Source organism: Geotrypetes seraphini, chromosome 9 (genome assembly GCF_902459505.1).
Source record: "Geotrypetes seraphini chromosome 9, aGeoSer1.1, whole genome shotgun sequence".
NCBI classification, from domain to species: domain Eukaryota; kingdom Metazoa; phylum Chordata; class Amphibia; order Gymnophiona; family Dermophiidae; genus Geotrypetes; species Geotrypetes seraphini.
The window spans coordinates 88,183,411-88,204,813 of NC_047092.1; the positions used below are offsets into that span (position 1 = coordinate 88,183,411).

The 21,403-nt window shown below is 48.3% G+C and overlaps 1 protein-coding gene across 5 annotated transcripts in view; it reads left to right on the top strand.

The window, feature by feature from the left end:
• The window catches only part of NUP205 (nucleoporin 205), a 1,504,202-nt gene that overhangs the window by 5,122 nt on the left and 1,477,677 nt on the right, over positions 1–21,403 (top strand). For all 5 annotated transcript variants that reach the window (XR_004540594.1, XM_033957880.1, XM_033957883.1 and 2 more), the window contains exon 2: positions 1,889–2,031. Coding sequence is in view for 3 of the 5 variants with exons in the window: in XM_033957880.1 (XP_033813771.1) it covers positions 1,889–2,031 (143 nt within the window). In the remaining 2 variants the exon portion in view is untranslated. The remainder of the gene's footprint in view (positions 1–1,888; positions 2,032–21,403) is intronic.

The window sequence follows — 21,403 nt, forward strand, 5'->3', positions numbered from 1 at the left end:
CCAACACTGGTCTCTGTACCTGAAGAAGGATGTAACATTGCTGGAGAGGGTGCAGAGGCGAGCGACAAAGCTAGTAAAAGATATGGAGAACTTGAGCTACCAAGAACGCCTCGGAAATCTGGGATTATTCACCCTTGAGAAGAGAAGACTAAGAGGGGATCTAATAGAGACTTTTAAAATATTAAAAGGAATCGATAAAATGGAGCAAGCTCGCTCACCGACAAGGGGAAAGGATGGAAAGCAAGAAACAGCGTTATTCACTTTGTCAAATGTGACTCGGACAAGAGGTCATGGACTGAAGCTAAGAGGGGTCAAGGCCATGACAAATGTCAGACGCCTGGAACTCTCTCCCAGAGGTTGTGGTGGAGGAAACCACCATTTTAGGATTTTAGGTAAAATTGGACGCACATCTTCTTGCGGGACACTTTGAGGGATACAAATGATTAAGGTATTCGCCCAGGTAAGCCTGGCTGAGCCTCCGTGTGCGCGGACCATCGGACTGGATGGACCCCAGGTCTGATCCGGTGCGGGCATTTCTTATGTTCTTATGAAAGGGGTCTACAGGGCTCTCGGGGTTCCATCTTTTCGCATGGATACGCTGCGGTCTATTCTTGCAGTTCAGCTGGGGGAGTATCTGACTTCTCTCGATCTGATGAGGCCTATTTGCATCTTCCAATCCGGGCCTCCCATCAGCGCTTCCTTCGCTTTGCGAACTTGAGTCGGAACTATCAGTTTTGTACACTTCCATTTGGTCTAGCCATGGCTCTGAGGACGTTCACCAAGGTTATAGTGGTCGTGGTGGCAGCTTTGCACAAGGAGAGCATTCTGGTTCACCCGTACCTGGACGACTGGTTGATTTGAGCAAAGTCGTTCCAGGAGTTCCTGCAGTCGCTGGGCTTGATTGTCAACCTTTCCAAGAGTCAGTTGGCTTCCTCCCAGCGCCTGGAGTACCTTGGGGTTTTGTTCAACATCTCCTTGGGGAAGGTCTTCCTCCCAGAGGCCCGGGTAAGCAAATTGCAGTCACAGATTCGCCTTCTTATGGCGTCTTGGTGTCCTCGGGCGCAGGATTTCCTCCAAGTCTTGGGGGTCGATGGCGGCTTCCCTAGACGTGATGAGGTGGGCTTGGGCCCACATGCATCCACTTTAGTATGCTCTTCTTTGGAGGTGGTCACCCCAGAGGCACACTCTGAACTTCCCTGTTCTTCTTCGGGGTTTGGCTCACTGCAGTCTTTGTTGGTGGCTCCAGACCTCCCATTTAGTTCAGGGGGTGAGTCTGTATCAGCCCCAGTGGATGGTGCTTCTCACGGACACCAGTCTCCTCAGCTGGGGGTTCAGTGTCTGGGTCACTGCGCAGGGCAGTTGGTCCCCAGAGGAGAAGGCTTGGTTGATAAATGTTCTAGAGAGTGAAAAATACAGTAATTTGTTATTAAGGTTGTTAATTGTTGATCATTGTTCTTTTCTCATAAGTTACAGAGCAGACCAGAATAAATTTTGTCGCCTGGAAAGTTCCCCATGCCCATCCTTCTCTTTTCTTCTGTCTCGGTGGAGTTCGATTGCTTTTATACTAACTGAAGAGCGAGCTGATCTCTAGTGCTAAAGGGAAGGAGTTGGAAATTTTGAGTGACACCCTCTGCAAAGTTTGTGACTAAGGGGAAAGAACAGATATGGTACAGAGTCCTATGTCTTATAACAGAAGATTAGCAAGATAAGAACCTAATCTTCCATTCCCCTGTCTGTCTTTTAAGTGTTTCCAAAGACAGGAAAAATCATATTCCCTGTATTTTTTAGAAATCTTGATTTGAAATTGAGATTTAAATCAAAATCATCCTATTTGAAGAAAGAAGAGAATATTTCCTTTTGACTTCCCCATTTGTGTTTGTTTTTTTAGCTGCCAGCCTTTGGGGACCATGTAAAGATGTCTGGCAAACAGTAGTGAATGCAGTGTGGAAAAGACAACCTGAAGCTGTCCATGTTCTAGATGTGGTGCTAAAGAAATACAAACCTGACTTCATCTCACTTTTTAAAAATCCGGTATGTAATCTAATCTAATCTTTTGTCGTGTTGTGCTACATCATCCATATAAATAATAGAGCTTGATGCATTTTACAGAGCAAAATAAACTCAGTGTTCTCCCCAGAAATTTTTTTCCAGCCGGGTGGCATGAAAAAGTAGCCAGGTGGGGCGGGACGGGGAAATTCGGTGGTGGGGAAAATTAAGGGCTCCTTTTACTAAGCTGCAATAGCATTTTTGCTTGTGCAGAATTGCCGCGCTACACGGCTAGAACTAACGCCAGCTCAATGTTGGCATTAGCATCTAGCATGTGCGAGCTAAGTGCGCGGTAAAACCGCTATTGCTGCTTAGTAAAAAGAGCCCTAAATGTGTACTATTTGTATTAGTTAATTATTATTAGTTATTTTCCAATGCTCAATATGACTGCTTTCCATAATATTTATATTAAATTTAAGAAGTATCCAATTCTAGAAGTGAATAATTAGATATTTGCCCTCTTTCAAATGGTATGGAGCAGCATCTCTCAAATTTTTTAATTCTGGCACACTAAACGGAGCAAATGTTTTTTGTGGCACACTAAATGCAGCAAATGTTTTTCATGGCTGGAAAAAATTTCTGGGGAGAACATTGTTGCCGTTAGTTTTCAAGGTCCAATCATGTCAAAGAATGATGTTTATCTGGGCAGTTGTATAATAAAAAGAATGGATAAGATAACATGAGAAGTGAAATTGTCATGAATCGGAGAGATACATACCCTGTAGGTCCTAAAAGCAGGCTTGTGGATTAGATATAAACTATGAAGGCAGTGGCGTACCTAGCATATTTGATACCCGAGGCCCATCGTTTTTTGACATCCCCCCCATCTGTATGAAAAATATGATTTTTTTTTAGTAACAATCCACACATCACACAAGAGTGTACCTAGGAAAAGGCAGCATCTTACATATTGCAGTGAGCAGTACATCAATATACTCATTGTAAAACTAAACAAGCCAGACTAATACAGATCAATCCTACACAGTCAATCCTAACTGAAAACCATGTCTTTCGAACACACAGAACACAGAAAACACCTTCGCCTAGTATGGAATATGTAATCATAAACTAACCCCTCTCCCTTTTACAAAACTGTAATGTGGCTTTTAGCCATGGTGGTAACAATTCAGACTCTCATAGAATTCTGAGCAATTACCACCATGGCCGGTGCTAAAGAAACGCTCTACAGTTTGTAAAAGGGGGGATAAAATAGAAAATCATAGACAAAAGTTAAATTGAACCACCAAGAAGCTGGACTTTGCATACAATGCAACACCACAGAAACAGCGATGCATCTCCCCTAAAGCAAAAAAATTAATAAATATAATTTTTTTCTACATTGTCTTCTCTGGTTTCTGCTTTCCTCATAGTCTTGTCACTCTCTTCCTTTCATCCACTGTCTACCCTCTTTCTGCCCCTTCTATATATAGCATATTCTCTCCTTGTATTCCCCTTCCATCTCTCCCTTAACCCCTATTATTCTGGCATCCATCTCTTCCCTTTGCTCCTTCAATGGTCTGGCATCTCTCTCCTCTTCTTCCCTTCCCTCTCCCACACCCCCATGGTCTGGCATTTCACTCTTTCCTCTCCCTTCCCCCCACTTCCATCAGCATCATGCCTCCTTTCTTTCCCTCCAACCCAATTCCATCCAGTATCCTTCCCCCTTATGTCTCTCTTTCCTGTCCCTGCACACAAATTCCATCAGCATCTTTCCCCTTTCTCTCCCTCCACCACCCTTCCATACCACCCTGACCTCCTTTTTCTCCCTCCACCACCCTTCTATACTTCTCTCTCCCTCCAAACCAGCAAGGTCCCATGATGACTGCTTCAGTTTCCTCTGCCTCTGGAAAATGTAAGAGACGTGGGTGGGCCGGCAGACGCAGGGAGTTGAGGCAAGGTTCCGCAATGACTGCAGCTGCTGACGTCACTTACGTCTTCCGGAGGTAGAGGTGGCAAATGTAGTCATCGCAGGACCTTCCTGCACTTCAGTGCGGCTGCCGACTCTGCTTCAGAATAAGTACGGCAGCCGTACTGAGGTGCAGGTGCCATTTAGAGCAGCTTGGAAGGTTCTGGATCCAGCCGGCTGTGTACCCCCATAGGGCTGGCACCCGGGGCGGTCTGCCACTGTATGAGGGGACAAAAAATAATAAAAAGAATGGATAACTTGACCGATTTGGATATGTCATACAATTATAGCTACAAAAATATGTCATAAAATGTAATTCTAAACTCAAGACTTCAGACGAAAGCAGAGTTTAGAAAGGAAACCAGAAAAAAACAAACCCATAGTACTAAGATCCAAATGCTAAAATCGGACATGTCCATTACGAAGAGACGTGTGGATCACCGCTAATTATAACGAGTGAGTCTTTAAAATATGAGACGGTAATGGATAGACAGACCTGGTGGTCGGAAGTGATAAATACTGGAGCCAAAACCAGAGCACCGTGATGAAACTTGAATATGGATACCTATTTATACTTTTGAGTAAAATTGTGATGCGAACATGTCATGAAAAGAATAAATAATGTGTAAACTAAAAACCAAGAACAACATATTGTAACACCGAACTCAGAATTAATGAAATAACATGCTAAAAGAAGTTAACCCCCCCAAAAAAAATAAAAATAGGGCATATACATACTTAAAATGATGGCTGGTTACAAACAGTATGCCTAGACCAGTGATTCCCAACCCTGTCCTGGAGGAACACCAGGCCAATCGGGTTTTCAGGCTAGCCCTAATGAATATGCATGAGAGAGATTTGCATATGATGGAAGTGATAGGCATGCAAATTTGCTTCATGCATATTCATTAGGGCTAGCCTAAAAACCCAATTGGCCTGGTGTTCCTCCAGGACAGGGTTGGGAACCACTGGCCTAGACTATATAGACCTAAGCAGGGCAAAAGTAAATGTATGGGAAATGAACAGCTGATAATACAGAGTGTATCTTGAAAACATAAGCCAATAGCTTAAAGACAAGCCAACCGGGTAGATGAAATGTGAACCTAGGAAAGATCTAAATTATTGTTGAAATGAGCTTCTATTAAAACCAAAAAATAAAACCACAGCACTTGGGAAAGTAAAAAAGGGAGAGTAAAATGGACTTACCAAAAAGGTCTCTGCACTGATGAGATAAACTCGTACGCAGAATAAATGTGAACACGCGACAGTGGGGCTATGATATTTGATCCGTTGAAAGAGGCGCCAAAAAAGTGTCGGCAGTGGATTGAATGCACACTGATAGGGGAGGGGCATCGGGCTGTTAAAAAAGGCTGTTTTAATAAATAAATGAAAATACTGGTGGAAAAACTAAATAAAAACCCAAAACCATGATAAAATGCCGAACCTGACTGCAAGTGGTAGTGAAAGTAGCATAAGGCACCCGTAGTACTGTTAGTGCCAGAGCTGCTTAGAATAAAGAACCGTGCTGTACATGAAGAGAAAAAAGAAAGAATGAGGTGATAAGATGTAAAGTGCTGGCCCCTCACTGAACCACTTGATAAAACTAATGAGCGATGTTCTAGAGCAGGGGTGCCCACACCTTTTGGGCTTGTGAGCTACTTTTAAAATGACCAAATCAAAATGATCTACCAACAATAAAATTAAAAAAAAACCCACAAAGCATATTGTATGCAGAGAAAATGTTAATAATCATTCCTATTCCGGGGTTTTTTCAAAGAGGTCAAAGCAGATGACTCTATGCACTGTCACCTCAGTAACAACCATACAAAAATAGACAATTACCCCCCTCCCTTTTTACTAAACCAGATAGCAGTTTTTAGTGCAGGGAGCTGCGCTGAATGAACAGCGCTGCTCTCGATGCTCATAGCCTCCTTGCTATTGCGGTTTAGTAAAAGGGGACCATAGTGTAAAATATAGACAGTAGATATAAATTCAGACACATTTTGATCAGTAAATTTAAAATAAAATCATTTTATCTACCTTGTTGTCTGGTGATTTCATGAGTCTCTGGTTGCACTTTCTTCCCTTCTTTCAGCCTGTATGCTTCCTCTCCTCCTGACCTCATTCCCCTCCCCCCAACTTTTTCTTCCTCTCTTCCTGCCCTTTCTTTCTTTCTTTCTCTCTCTCTTCATGCCCCTTTCTGTTTTTTCTGTTTCTCTTCTTTCCTTCTGTCTCCCTGCCTGCTCTCTTTCTTTCTTTCTCCTTGCCCTCCTCCAAGCCACTGCCATCGGGGAACAGGCCCCAAAGCCGCCGCCTCAAGCTCTCCCTACTTCGGGCCGCCCAGCATTCCTCTCCCCGACGTCAATTCTGCCGTCGGAGAGGAAGGCTGATCGGCCCAAGATCACGATCGATTGGGAGACATGCTGCTAGGTCCTGCCTTCACAGAAACTGAAAGTAGGCAGGACCCGGCAGCAAGAAGAGCAAATGGTAAGCTTCACTGACCTGTCTCCCGCTTTAGCCTGTAGCGAACGCATGCTTCGGGACTCTAACATGTGCTTGCCGGCTTCCCTTCTCTTCCCTCCCCTACCGGACATAGCTTCCGGTTTCGGAGGGAAGAGAAGGGAAGCCGGCACGCACATGTTAGAGCCCCGGAGCATAAGTTCGCTATGGGCTAAGGTGAAATCTCCAAGCTGTTTTTTTTTTTTTAAATGTTTAGCAGCAGCAGAATTTAGCTGGGCGGTCATCTAAATTAAACTGAAAGTAAATCATCCACATAAATTACCTGGGCGGACCTCCCGGCTGAAAGACCCTAGGGAGAAGACTGTAAACTAGTATACATAACGTACATACAAATTCCAAAAATCCATAGACTCTAGTTTAAAAATTTTTTTTAATTATAGTCTTCAAATATTTTTTTAAAATTTGGTAAGAAAAATATGATCTTTTTTTAAATAAAAAGGTAGATCATTCCAGATGGATGGGAAAAGGTGTTTGAATTCCTTCCTTAGTGAAATCCAATTTTTATTGAACAAAGAAATAAACACAGCAAAGAAGGTACAGTTTTGCAGAAAATATACAACAACTCCCCCAACTCCCACCCCCCATTCCCAACCCCTTCCCCATTCCACCCCCATCCAAAGCCAGCCAGCAAAAATAAGGAACAACAATATGCAAGACCAATAGCAGGCAAAAGCACAACCCTGCGCCACTGGAGAGGCCCAGATGGCATAGTCCAAAATACCATGCAAACAGAGCCCTGTACTCTGATGAGCTCTGAGAAGAAAATCAAGGCCTCCCCCCCAACACCCCCACCCCCAAAAAGAGAAAAAAAAAGAAAGAGAAAAGAAAAAAACAAACAAAACAGAAAAACACCATGAACGAAAAACAAACAACCAAAATTAAAGAGAATAAACCACAAGAAGAACAGAGAAGATCCATAGCTGGGGAGAGGCAAGCTCCCCCCCCTCACCGCTCAGAATGAATTTCTTCCTTAAACCAAAATTTAGCACAAGGCAGTTCAGAGTAGATAAATTTAATAAAAAGTAAGTTTATGTAGTTTGCAAAATGCTTTCCTTTTTCAGCCTTTTTTTTTTTTTTTGTTATGCGGCAAAGTGGTAGAAGTTAGATAATTTGTCAGTGATATTATACTTTATCCCAGGACAAGCAGGCAGCATATTCCCACACATGGGTGACGTCACCAACGGAGCCCTGCAGTGGACAGCCTCGAAAGCAAACTTGCTTGAAGATCTCAAGCTTTCGAGTGCTGCATCGCGCATGCGCGCGTGCCTTCCCGCCCGAACTAGGGGGCGCATCTCCTGTGAGGATCCTCAGTTCAACCATTTCCGCGGAGCTGAGAAGACTTGTCGACTCTGTCTCCGTAGCGTTGTGCCTTCTCTTCACCGCGGCTGAGTAGTTTTTTTGCTTTTCGGTCGCTGTGTTTGTTATATTTTTTCCTTTCTTTTATTTCTAAAAAAATAAAACTTTACAGTTTTCGTACTGGTCGGGTTTGGGAGATTTGAGGCCTAGGCCTCTCTCCCTCGTTCTCGACACGGACTTTGTCCTATCGATGTCCCGGCCTGTAACTGGTTTTAAAAGGTGTTACCAGTGTGGCAGAACAGTATCGATAACCGATCCTCATAGTCGGTGTATGATCTGTCTGGGGACGATGTATGATCTGTCTGGGGACGCCCGGAAGATTGTCTTCGCTGCCTCACTCTACAACCTCGTGCCTTTAAGCGCCGCTGTGACAGGTTCTTCGAGCTTTTTCCTCGAATGGAGCCTGACAAAGCGGTAGCCTCGGTCGAGGCGCCTTCTAAGCCCTCGACTTCGGGACTATCCTCGAGTGCTAAATCCTCGACCTCACCTCCTCTACCGGCCTCGGCCTCGAAGGCCTCGGCGGTGCTTGCGAAGCCTGGACTGGGGGGTAAGTCTCCTGCTTCCTTTTCAGGTACCATTCCTAAGAAGCCGACGGAGTCTAGTTCCACGTAACCTGGGGCTCCAGGTTCGACTCCGTCTTCCAGACCCTCCTCTAAACGTGCTTCCAAGTCTAGGGAATACTCGCCTTCGAGGTCGCCCTCACTGGAATGCGCGAGACCTCCTGTGACTCCGAGTCCCTTGGTCTCTGTCCCGATGTTCGAGGAGGATATGCTTAAGTCCATCCTAACAACTCAAATTTCCTCGATAGTAGCTCAGTTGGTCCCGACCTCGACCCTGTCTTCGCAAGTCCAGCCTGAGCAGCAGTTTGAGCCTCGTCGGCAGTCTCCACGACACAGGTCTCGAACTAGGGTCTCCTCGTCAGACTCTTCTCCTGAACGGGCTTCTAAAATTTATTTGCCTCGATCGAAGCATCGGTCTAGATCTTCGAAGATCCCTTCCTCGAAGAGCTCGTGGCCTTCGGATCTTCCTTCGAAGCATGTACCTCGTTCTCACAGTACTGTTGCTTCCTCTGTTTCCTCGAGGCGTTCGAGGTCCAGGACCCCGCCCTCGAGGCATTTGACTCGGGATATGTCTCCTCTTTCCAAACCTCATACTCCGAGAACTTCTCCATCTCGAAGTCTTAAGCGAAAGCATTCTGTCACTCCGCCTCTGACAGGCAGTACAGCATCCTCCATCACTTTATGTCTGGACTCGGAGCCGGTCTCTCAATATTCTCGCGAGGCTTCTCCCTCGTTCTCGTTCTGTTTCTCCTGAAGAAGCAACAACTTTGAAGTCTTCTTCTTTTGCTAAATTTGTGTTTGACATGGGGCAGGCGCTTAACATCGACTTACATTCTGATTCTAAATACACGCCTGAATATTTGGCGGATATGGAGCTTTCCCATCCTCCTAAGGAAACTTTGCGACTGCCCATGACTCCGGTGTTGAAGCAGACTTTCCTTCGAAATATGGAAACTCCTTATTCTGTGACAGCTATACCTTCAAAACTGGAATCTCGGTATCGCACTGTTCCCTGCAAGGGATTCGAGAAATCACAACTTTCCCACCAGTCCTTGGTGGTTGAATCGTCCCTTAAGAAGGCTCATCCTTCTAAGGTGTCTGCGACAGTTCCTCCGGGGCGTGAGGGTCGCACTATGGACAAGTTTGGGCGCAGACTTTATCAAAATTCAATGATGACCAATCGAATTTTGAACTACAACTATGTCTTTACTTCCTATTTTAATTATTTTTTGAAACAGTTGTCATTTTTTTGCCCAGACTTGTCCAGAGGGCGCCTTTCGGATTTCAAACAGATTATTCAATCTTTATCTCAATTACGCCTTTTCATGTTGCAGGCATCTTATGATGCGTTTGAGCTTTCTTCTAGGGTCTCGGCGTTTGCAGTGGCCATGCGCCGTCTCGCCTGGTTAAGAATTGTGGATATGGATCCCAATTTGCAGGATCGGTTGGCAAACCTCCCGTGTCAAGGTTCTGAACTCTTTGACGATTCCATTGAGGCGGCTACAAAGTGGCTCTCCGAGCATGAGCGCTCCTTTGCCTCTCTTCTTCGCCCTAAGCCGAAGCCTTCTACTACTAGAGCTTACAAGCCTCCAGCTCGTCGCTATCCCATGAAATCCACTCCGGCTTTCTCTCGACCTCCACCTAGACGGCCTCAACAACAACGGCCTCAGAAGTCACAGGCGCCCGCTTCAACCAAACCCGCTCCGTCTTTTTGACGGTCCAGTGGTGAGCATTTCAACATCCTTGCATCCAAACTCCTCCCTGCCCATCGGAGGTCGTCTTTTCCTTTTTGTATCGGTCTGGGAAACTATTACATTGGACCTCTGGGTTCTCACAGTCATCCGCGAGGGATACTCTCTGCGCCTGCTTCAGGTGCCTCCAGATCACCCTCCAAAAGAGTGTCTTTCCAGTTTCTCGCAACTCCCTCTTCTTCTTCAGGAGGCTCAGGCTCTTCTTCGCCTTCGTGCAGTGGAGGAGATTCCTCCTTCCGAGCACAATCTGGGGTTTTACTCCAGATACTTCCTAGTTCCCAAGAAGACGGGGGATTTGCGACCCATTCTGGATCTCCGCGCTCTCAACAAATTTCTAGTCAAAGAGAAGTTTCGCATGCTCTCTCTTCCAATCTTGTACTCCCTCATGGATCAAGGAGATTGGATGTGCTCACTAGACCTCAAAGAGGCTTATACTCACATTCCTGTCCATCCAAATTTTCGCAGATATCTCCGGTTCAAGGTGGGGAACCTTCATCTTCAATACAGGGTTCTCCCGTTCGGCTTGGCGACCTCTCCCAGGGTCTTCACCAAGTGTCTAGCCGTGGTGGCTGCAGCCCTCCGTGCTCGGGGTCTACAGGTTTTTCCTTACCTCGACGATTGGCTTATCAAAGCTCCTTCTCTTTCAGGGGTTATTCAAGCGACCCTTCAGACTATTTCTTTTCTTCAAAGTCTAGGGTTCCATATCAACTTTCCCAAGTCTCAGTTGGTTCCAACTCAGTCGATCCAGTTTATTGGCGCCGTGTTGGATTCTGTTCAAATGAGAGCTTTTCTCCCTCTCAACCATCAAGAAACTCTCTTGCATCTTTGTCAACGGGTGGCTTCCATCTCGACTCTCACAGCTCGCCAAATGATGGTCCTTCTCGGACATATGACGTCTACGGTTCATGTGACTCCCTTTGCAAGACTGCATCTTCGCATTCCTCAATGGACCCTGGCGTCTCAGTGGCAACAGGCCTTAGACCCGCCTACTCAAAGTATAGCAGTGACTCCTTTATTGAAGAAGTCTCTCCGCTGGTGGATGCTCTCTTTCAATCTTTCCAGAGGTTTGCAGTTTCACCATCTCCCTCATCAGAAGGTGCTGATGACAGATTCGTCCAAATACGCATGGAGAGCCCACGTAGATGGTCTCCGTACGCAAGGGTTGTGGACAACCACAGATTGTCGATGTCACATCAATCTGTTGGAACTCAGAGCGATTTTTCTTGCTCTCAAAGCTTTTCTTCACCTCCTTCACGACCAAGTAGTCCTGGTTCGGACAGACAATCAAGTAGCGATGTATTATGTCAACAAACAGGGCGGGACGGGCCCATTCCCTTTGTCTGGAAGCTCTGAGGTTGTGGCATTGGGCAATTTCTCACAACATCTTCCTTCGCGCTGTATATATACAGGGTCAACAGAATTGCCTTGCAGACAAATTGAGTCGTCTGCTTCAGCCTCACGAATGGACGCTCAATTCCCCCACACTTCATCAAGTATTTGCTCGGTGGGGAACTCCTCAGGTGGACCTATTTGCGTCGCCCAGCAACTTCAAACTACCTCTGTTTTGCTCCCGCATTTTCTCGCCTCATCGTCTCGAGGCGGATGCTTTTCTTCTGGACTGGGGAAGTCAGTTTCTTTATGCCTTCCCTTCATTCCCTCTTATTCTAAAAACTCTTGTCAAGCTGAAGTCGGACCATGCCACGATGATTCTCATAGCGCCTTGGTGGCCCCGACAACCTTGGTTCTCTCTTCTTCTGCAACTCAGCATCAGGGAACCTCTTCTTATCCCAGGACAAGCAGGCAGGTATTCTCACTAGTGGGTGATGTCATCAGACAGAGCCCCGGTACGGACGTCTCACAAGCACGTGTTGCTTGTAGAAACTTAAAAGTTTCTAGATGCCCGCACCGCGCATGCGCCGGTGCCTTCCCGCCCGGAGATCCGGGCGTGTCTCCTCAGTTCTTTTCTTTCCGCGGAGCTGAGAAGTTCAACTTCATCATGCGCTAGCTGAATTCAGTTAAATTTGCCTTCCTTGTCCGCGTTTTTCGCTTTCTTTTATTTATAGTTAACAGTACATTTCTTTTTCAGTTTAAAAAAAAAAAAAAAAAAAGATTATTTCCTCCGGCGGGTCGAACGGGCCGGCCACGTGGCTCAGGCCCACAGGCTTCGACCTCGCGGCGGAGATTTTCCGGCCTATGTCCCGGCCAATCACCGGGTTTTAAAAAGTGCAGCAAGTGCCAACGCGCGATTTCACTCACGGACCCTCACCGGCGCTGTTTGCAGTGTTTGGGTCCTAACCACATTCCGAAATCGTGCAGGCCTTGCTCTACCCTTACGGCACGCTCATTCAAAAGGCGTTGCCTATTGTGGGAATCGATGTTCAAGATGGACGCAGCTAAGGATCCTTCAGCCTCCACTTCATCTGATACCTCCCCGGTTCGGGCGAAACCGGTATCGACCCCTCCTGCACCGAGTGTGGTGAAACCGGCATCGTTCATCCCGACAACATCCACGAGCTCGACGTCGGTGCCTGCCCCGGTCTCCTCGGTTCAGGTACCTCTTCCTTTCACAGTACCACCAGTGGTCATCAAAGTGCCGAAAGCTACTAAGCAGAAGCACTCGACCTCGAAGGAGCGCGATGACCGTGCAGGAGGACCCCCTTTCGGTGCGGATCCCTCCTTATCGGCTTCGCTACGGTCCATGCTGGAAGCTCAATTCGTTGAGCTCATGCAGACCATTGGACCCGGGCTCATCGCTGCCATACAGGGTGACCTCCCGGTACCGGTCCAAAGGGGCGGTCCGCCCCCTCCCCCTCCTCCACGCCGTTCGACCTCGAAAACCGACGAGGACGAACGGGGGAGGGCGGCGATGCCCATGCGGCAAGCCTCGCTCACCGATATGCCGCCATTAGAGCCCATTACGCCTCCGCGCCAACATGGGACCAGACCTCCGATCGATACTCAAAGCCCTGGGCATAGTCAGGAAGAGTTCTTCCGTACTCCTTACCAGACTTGGGTAGCATCGCAAGAATCCGCATCGCAACCCCAGTTGCGATCCACCGCTTCCAGCCCTATCCACCACTTGGGGGCCTCGGGAGACCATGCGATGCACACACGATCCCGATCCCCGTCCCGCCACCGAGACGGGCACCGATCAAGACACTCATCCTGGCACTCTTCACGCCACTCGGAGGTGTCACCGCAGAAAAAACTGCAACGTATGGGATACTCCTCCTCGGAGGTGTCCCCTCCGGAGGGACCGGAGTACGAGGAGACACCCGTACCCGATTCTCCTTGCCACTCCCCGATGTCCATGGATCCGGAAGCCTCTTCCTCCTCCAGCCCGTCCCACAGACCGACGCTGGCGGATCAATTGTCTTTCTCATCATTCCTCCGACAAATGGCGGATGATCTGGATGTGACCCTTGACACGGGCTCCCGATACTCCAAAGAGTATCTGGACACCATGCATTTACCTAACCCTCCAACGGAGTCGCTTCGGCTCCCCCTGCATAAATTGCTGGATCAGACCTTCATGCAGTGTTTTGAAACACCGTACTCCATACCGGCGATTCCCAGCAAACTCGATGCTCGATACCGCATCGTGCACCATAAAGGGTTTGAGGGCCCTCAACTCTCCCACCAATCCCTACTGGTTGAGTCCTCTCTTAAACGCTCTCATCCCTCTCAGGTCTACGCCTCTGTACCGCCGGGCCGAGAGGGGAGAACGATGGACAAATTTGGTAGAAAATTCTATCAAAACTCCATGATGGCGTCACGGGTGCTGAACTACAATTTCTTTTTCTCTTCCTATCTGGAGTTCTTCTTGCCGGTGCTCCGCAAGTTCACTCCGTTCATAGACACCCAAGCTCGATTCGAGTTCGAGGAAGTGGTAGCCTCCCTCTCCCAATTACGCCTCCAGCTGATGCAATCCTCCTTCGATGCATTCGAACTCTCGGCACGTGCTGCCGCAAGCGCGGTAGCCATGCGTCGCCTGGCATGGCTCCGTACAATCGATATGGACCCCAACCTCCAGGACAGACTCGCCAACGTACCATGTGCGGGAGCTGACCTGTTCGATGAATCTATCGAAACGGTTACCAAGAAGCTGTCGGATCATGAAAAATCTTTTCAATCCATCCTGCGGCCCAAACCCAAACCTCAACAGTCTCGACCTTCCAGGCCACCCCTGATTTACCAGCGGCGTTACATGCCCAGACAAACGCCCGCTGCGAGACAACCTGTGAAGAGACAACCTCCCCAGAAGTCTCAGCAAAAACCTCAGCCACCGGCTGCACCCAAGGCTCCCCAGCCCTTTTGACTCCCCTCCGGGGAGCATAACCGACACCGTTCTGCACCCCTCAGCCTCTCCCATAGGGGGCCGCCTCCATCTTTTTTACCATCGCTGGGAGGCCATAACCACGGACCTATGGGTCCTTACCATCATAAGAGAAGGATACTCTCTTCACTTCCACCGGGTCCCCCCGGACCATCCTCCAAGAGAGTATCCTTCAAGCTCGACACAGACCGCCCTTCTTCTTCAGGAAGTCCAAACTTTACTTCAGCTTCGGGCCGTCGAGCCGGTCCCGTCAGACCAGTTGAACCGAGGGTTTTACTCCCGGTACTTCCTCGTCCCGAAGAAAACGGGCGACCTGCGACCTGCGACTGCGACTTCTCTATACCCCCTCCTCGAGCAGAACGACTGGTTATGCTCCCTGGATCTCAAGGAGGCCTACACTCACATCCCCATTCACCCGGCCTCCCGAAAGTTCCTCAGATTTCGGGTGGGAAATCTGCACCTACAGTATCGAGTGCTACCATTCGGCCTCTCTTCGTCCCCCAGAGTCTTCACAAAGTGCCTGGTGGTAGTGGCCGCGGCACTCCGAGACAGGGGCCTACAGGTGTTCCCATACCTCGACGACTGGCTCATCAAGGCCCCGTCAGCCCCAGAGGTCACTTCGGCGGTCTTGGCTACAACCTACTTCCTCCAGAATTTGGGCTTCGAGATCAACTTTTCCAAGTCTCATCTACAACCCACCCAGTCCCTCCCCTTCATTGGAGCGGTCCTGGACACCACTCGACTCCGAGCATTCCTGCCTCTGCAACGCATGGAGTCCCTTCTCCATCTCTGCCAGTCGGTGTCTACTCGCCAAACCCTACCGGCGAGACAACTGATGGTGCTCCTGGGCCATATGGCCTCCACAGTACATGTGACACCCTTTGCCAGACTCCATCTCAGGATCCCCCAGTGGACCCTGGCATCACAGTGGAATCAGACGTCCGATCCACTAACCAAACACATCTTAGTCACACCTGCTCTTCGGCAGTCTCTACTTTGGTGGATGACCTCTTCGAATCTATCCAGAGGTTTGCTGTTGCACTCTCCCCCCCATCAGAAAGTCCTCACAACCGATTCGTCGAACTATGCATGGGGGGCCCACCTGGATGGTCTCCGCACCCAAGGATTCTGGACCAGTGCGGAAAGACTACATCAAATCAATCTACTGGAGCTCAGAGCCATCTTCAATGCGCTCCAAGCCTTCCAACACCTACTTCACGACATGGTGATCCTCATTCGCACAGACAATCAGGCCGCCATGTATTATATCAACAAGCAAGGAGGCACGGGCTCGGCCCTCCTTTGCCAGGAAGCTCTACGAGTCTGGGACTGGGCGGTGCGCCACAACGCCTTCCTCAGAGCTGTCTACATTCAGGGGGAGAACAACGTCTTAGCAGACAAACTAAGCTGTCTGCTACAACCGCACGAATGGATTCTCCATTCCAGCCCCCTTCACCAAATCTTCACGCAGTGGGGGACGCCTCAGATAGACCTCTTTGCGGCTCCCCACAACTCCAAACTGCCTCAGTTTTGCTCCAGGATCTACACCCCTCATCGCCTCGAGGCAGATGCTTTTCTACTGAACTGGGGGAAACGATTTCTATATGCGTTCCCACCATTCCCGCTGATCCAGAAGACTCTGGTCAAGCTGAAACTCGAACGGGCTACCATGATTCTAATAGCTCCTCGGTGGCCCAGACAACCTTGGTTCTCCCTCCTACTTCAACTCAGCAGCAGGGAACCAGTACCACTTCCAGTGTTTCCTTCACTACTTACTCAACATCAAGGATCACTGCTTCATCCCAACCTGCAGTCTCTCCACCTGACAGCTTGGTTCCTCTCAATGTAACCCCTCACCAATTCTCACAAGAAGTGAGGGAGGTCTTGGAAGCTTCCAGGAAGCCCGCCACTCGACAATGCTACTCCCAGAAATGGACTAGTTTCTCCTCATGGTGTGTTTCTAAATCAAAGGAACCCCAGCGAGCTTCCTTATCCTCCGTGCTGGACTATCTCCTACACCTATCTCAATCTGGGCTCAAGTCTACATCCATACGAGTCCACCTGAGCGCTATTGCGGCGTTCCACCAGCCCCTACAAGGGAAACCCCTCTCGGCCCATCCGGTGGTCGCCAGATTTATGAAAGGACTCTTCCATGTTAACCCTCCTCTCAAACCACCCCCAGTAGTTTGGGACCTCAATGTAGTCCTTTCCCGTCTCATGAAGCCCCCGTTTGAACCTCTCAACAGGGCCCCTCTTAAGTATCTCACCTGGAAAGTGCTTTTTCTTGTAGCCCTTACGTCCGCTCGCAGAGTCAGCGAACTCCAGGCATTGATGGCGGACCCACCATTCACAGTATTCCATCATGACAAGGTGGTCCTCCGCACTCACCCGAAATTCCTGCCTAAGGTGGTCTCCGAATTTCATCTCAACCAATCCATTGTACTTCCAGTATTCTTCCCTAAGCCCCATTCTCACCACGGAGAATCGGCCCTTCACACTCTAGACTGTAAACGTGCTTTGGCTTTCTACCTGGATCGCACCAAGCCACACAGAACCACTCCTCAACTTTTTGTCTCCTTCGATCCTAATAAGTTGGGAAGACCCGTATCAAAGCGCACCATCTCTAATTGGATGGCGGCCTGTATCTCTTTCTGCTATGCCCAGGCTGGATTATCACTTCCTTGTAAGGTCACAGCCCATAAGGTCAGAGCAATGGCAGCCTCAGTAGCATTCCTCAGATCAACACCAATCGAGGAAATTTGTAAGGCTGCCACCTGGTCCTCGGTTCACACATTCACCTCACATTATTGTCTGGATACTCTCTCCAGACGGGATGGACAGTTTGGCCAAACAGTATTGAAAAATTTATTCTCTTAAGTCGCCAACTCCCCCTCCATCCCACTGAGGTTAGCTTGGAGGTCACCCACTAGTGAGAATACCTGCCTGCTTGTCCTGGGATAAAGCAATGTTACTTACCGTAACAGTTGTTATCCAGGGACAGCAGGCAGCTATTCTCACGTCCCACCCACCTCCCCTGGGTTGGCTTCTCAGGCTAGCTACCTGAACTGAGGAGACACGCCCGGATCTCCGGGCGGGAAGGCACCGGCGCATGTGCGGTGCGGGCATCTAGAAACTTTTAAGTTTCTACAAGCAACACGTGCTTGTGAGACGTCCGTACCGGGGCTTTGTCTGATGACATCACCCACTAGTGAGAATAGCTGCCTGCTGTCCCTGGATAACAACTGTTACGGTAAGTAACATTGCTTTCTGCCAGTTTTTCCTTCTCTGCTCACTCAGAGTCAGGGGTCTTTACTTCATCCCAACCTGCAGTCTCTTCACTTGACGGCATGGTTCCTTTCTGCATAACAGATTCTTCTCAATTCTCTGTCTGTTCAAGATGTATTTTTAGCTTCTAGGAAGCCGTCCACTCGTCAATGTTATGGCCAGAAGTGGACCAGATTTTCGAATTGGTGTTCCAATCGTAGTCTTCAACCGAAGTCGTCCTCATTGGCTTCAGTTCTGGACTATTTGATTCATTTATCTCAGTCAGGACTTCAATCCACATCTATTAGGGTTCATCTTAGCGCGATTGCTGCTTTTCATCAACCTCTGGAGGGGAAACCTTTATCTGCACATCTTTTGGTTGCTCGCTTTATGAAGGGCCTTTTTAATCTCCATCCGCCTGTCAGAAAGCCTCCTGTTGTTTGGGATCTTAATGTTATTCTGGCTCAATTGATGAAACCTCCTTTTGAACCTATTGACTTAGCTCATTTTAAATTTCTCACTTGGAAAGTTGTATTCTTGATTGCCCTCACTTCTGCTCGTCGAGTTAGTGAGTTACAAGCTTTGGTCTCGGACTCACCTTTCACAATTTTTCACCATGACAAGGTGGTTCTCCGTACACATCCAAAATTCTTACCTAAAGTAGTATCTGATTTTCATATCAATCAATCTATTGTTCTCCCGGTATTTTTTCCTAAGCCGCATTCTCATCCCGGTGAGGCGTCTCTGCATACTTTGGACTGTAAACGTGCATTGGCGTTTTACCTTCAACGTACTCAACCTCACAGAACATCTCCTCAACTTTTCATTTCTTTTGATCCAAATAGGTTGGGACATCCTGTCTCTAAGCGTACCATCTCCAACTGAATGGCTGCTTGTATCTCTTTCTGCTTTGCTCAGGCTGGTCTTTCTCTGCAGGGTCGAGTGACGGGCCACAAAGTTAGAGCTATGGCGGCGTCTGTCGCTTTCCTCAGATCAACATCTCTTGAGGAAATTTGCAAAGCTGCCACTTGATCCTCGGTTCATACTTTCACTTCTCATTACTGTCTGGATACTTTATCCAGGAGGGATGGCCATTTTGGCCAGTCTGTTTTGCAAAATCTTTTTTCGTAAATTGCCAACTTCCCTCCTCCCTTTTTACTTAGCTTGGAGGTCACCCATGTGTGGGAATATGCTGCCTGCTTGTCCTGGGATAAAGCACAGTTACTTACCGTAACAGTTGTTATCCAGGGACAGCAGGCAGATATTCTCACAACCCTCCCACCTCCCCTGGTTGGCTTCTTGGCTTGGTATCTGAACTGAGGATCCTCACAGGAGATGCGCCCCCTAGTTCGGGCGGGAAGGCACGCGCGCATGCGCGATGCAGCACTCGAAAGCTTGAGATCTTCAAGCAAGTTTGCTTTCGAGGCTGTCCGCTGTGGGGCTCCGTTGGTGATGTCACCCATGTGTGGGAATGTCTGCCTGCTGTCCCTGGATAACAACTGTTACGGTTAGTAACTGTGCTGTTTTGTACTATTCTTCTGATCCCATGCAGTCTCTTCTTTGTGGCCCTGATGCTGCTTTCTAGAACCCAAAAATGGCAAAGTTGCTTCTGGACCACATCCAGTCCTGTTAAGCAGCCATCAAAATTCACTCATGAGTGCTTTTCAGAGACTTAAGACAAAGGGTATGTTAGCTGTTAACAAACCAGACTGAATTGTGCATAAAAATGGGTGATATAGATGATGCCAGAATGGAACAGCTTTTTCAGATTTCAGAATGCAACTATTCTCAGTACACTGTAGGAGTGTAAAATATGTATTGGGTTTTTGTTGTGGGGTTTTTTTTTTTTTGGGGGGGGTTCTTTCCTTATCCCAGGACAAGCAGGCAGCCTATTCTCACATATGGGTGACGTCATCCACGGAGCCCGGATGTGGACAGCTTCGCAAGCAGACTTGCTTGTAGAAACTTAGAAGTTTTGAGTCAGCTGCACCGCGCATACGCCTTTCCGCCCAGCGCAGGGCGAGTCGCCTCAGTTCTCAGTTTTTCATGGAGCCGAGAAGTTCGTCTTTGGCTCTCTGCGTTTAACTTTGTAAGTTCGTGCCTTCTCACCGCGGTTTGTGTTTATGTTCTTCACGAATCGCTGTGCTTCTTTCTTTTCTTCTTTTCAGTTTAAAAAAAAAAATCTTATTTTATTTTCTTCCGTTCGACTGGCGGGTCAGGCCACTCGGGCCACTGCAGGCTTGGACTTCGCTGTGGCTATATTTCCTCCTATGTCTCGGCCAGCAACAGGCTTCAAGAAGTGTAGCCAGTGCCAGTGTGCGATATCCCTCACGGACCCACACCGTTGGTGCCTCAAGTGCCTTGGGCCGGACCATCAACTGAAGTTGTGCGAGCGTTTTGCTACTCTTCAACCTCGAGCCCTTAAACATCGTCAGATTTTAGTGGAGAAGCTTTTCGGGATGGATTCTTCAGTCACACCCTCGACTTCGAAAGCGGCCTCGGTTCCACCTTCTACCGAGGTTCCTTCTGCCTCCACGACTCCAACCTCAAGCCTCATCAGACCTTCCTCGTTTGCGACTGCTCTTACCTCGAGTACACTTGCTGTATCATCAGGTCAGATAGCTCAGCAGAAAGTTCCAGCGGTGGTCCTCAAGCTTTCTAAGACTTCCAAGTCGAAGCACATTTCCACTGACACTTTGGAACCTATAGCAGTAGCAGATGGTCCGGTTTCAGACGCGGATCCATCCTTGCCGGCTTCCTTCCAGACCATGTTAGAGCAGCAATTTGTTCAGTTCCTAACTAAAATGGGTCCGAAGCTGGCTACTCTAATCCAGCCTGGGCATTCTGTAGACTCCTGCGAGGTCGAGCCTCTTCCTATGCCTCGGGCTGAAACTTCACACTCTATGCAGGGAGCAGAGTCTTTGTGAGTGTCTGGTCTGGCATCTGTGCACTCAAAGCAAGGAGTAGATTCTTTGCAAGTGCCTCGACAGGAATCCTCACACTTCATACAAGGAGCAGTCTTTGGGAGTTCCTCGAGATTCCTCAATCAAGCCTCCTGAGCTTCGATCTACAGTTTCTAGCCCCATTCATTTCCTGGTAGCAATGTCTGCTTCAATCTCCGGGGCTAAGTCTCCTTGATCCTCGAGACCTGCTTCTAAGCACCTTCCTCGAGGCATACCTCCAGGCATAGTTCTTCTTCCATAGAGTGCCCTTCTTCAACTAAGCCTTGATCTACACCTTCCAGCTCTTCCAGACCACCGACTCCTCGATCGAGGTCTCCACGGCTTCCATTGCCTCGTCCAAGATTCCTTATTCTTTTGAAGACTATTTCCCCGCTGAGGTTTCATCTTCGACCGAGGCTGCCTCGAGGTCATCGAGTCCCTCTCGAAGCAAGGCATTGGCGGATCAGCTGTCTTTCTCTTCTTTTCTTCGCCAGATGGCTGATGACATGGAACTTCAATTGGATGCTGATTCTAAATACTCTAAGGAGTATCTCGAAGTCATGCATCTTTCTCAACCTCCTGCAGAGTCCCTTAAGCTTCTTCTTCACAAGCTTTTGTCTCAGACTTTCACATGATGCGTGGAGACTCCTTATACCATTCCTGCTATTCCAGGCAAATTGGACTCCAGGTATAGAACTCTCCATTGCTTGTGGAGTCCTCCT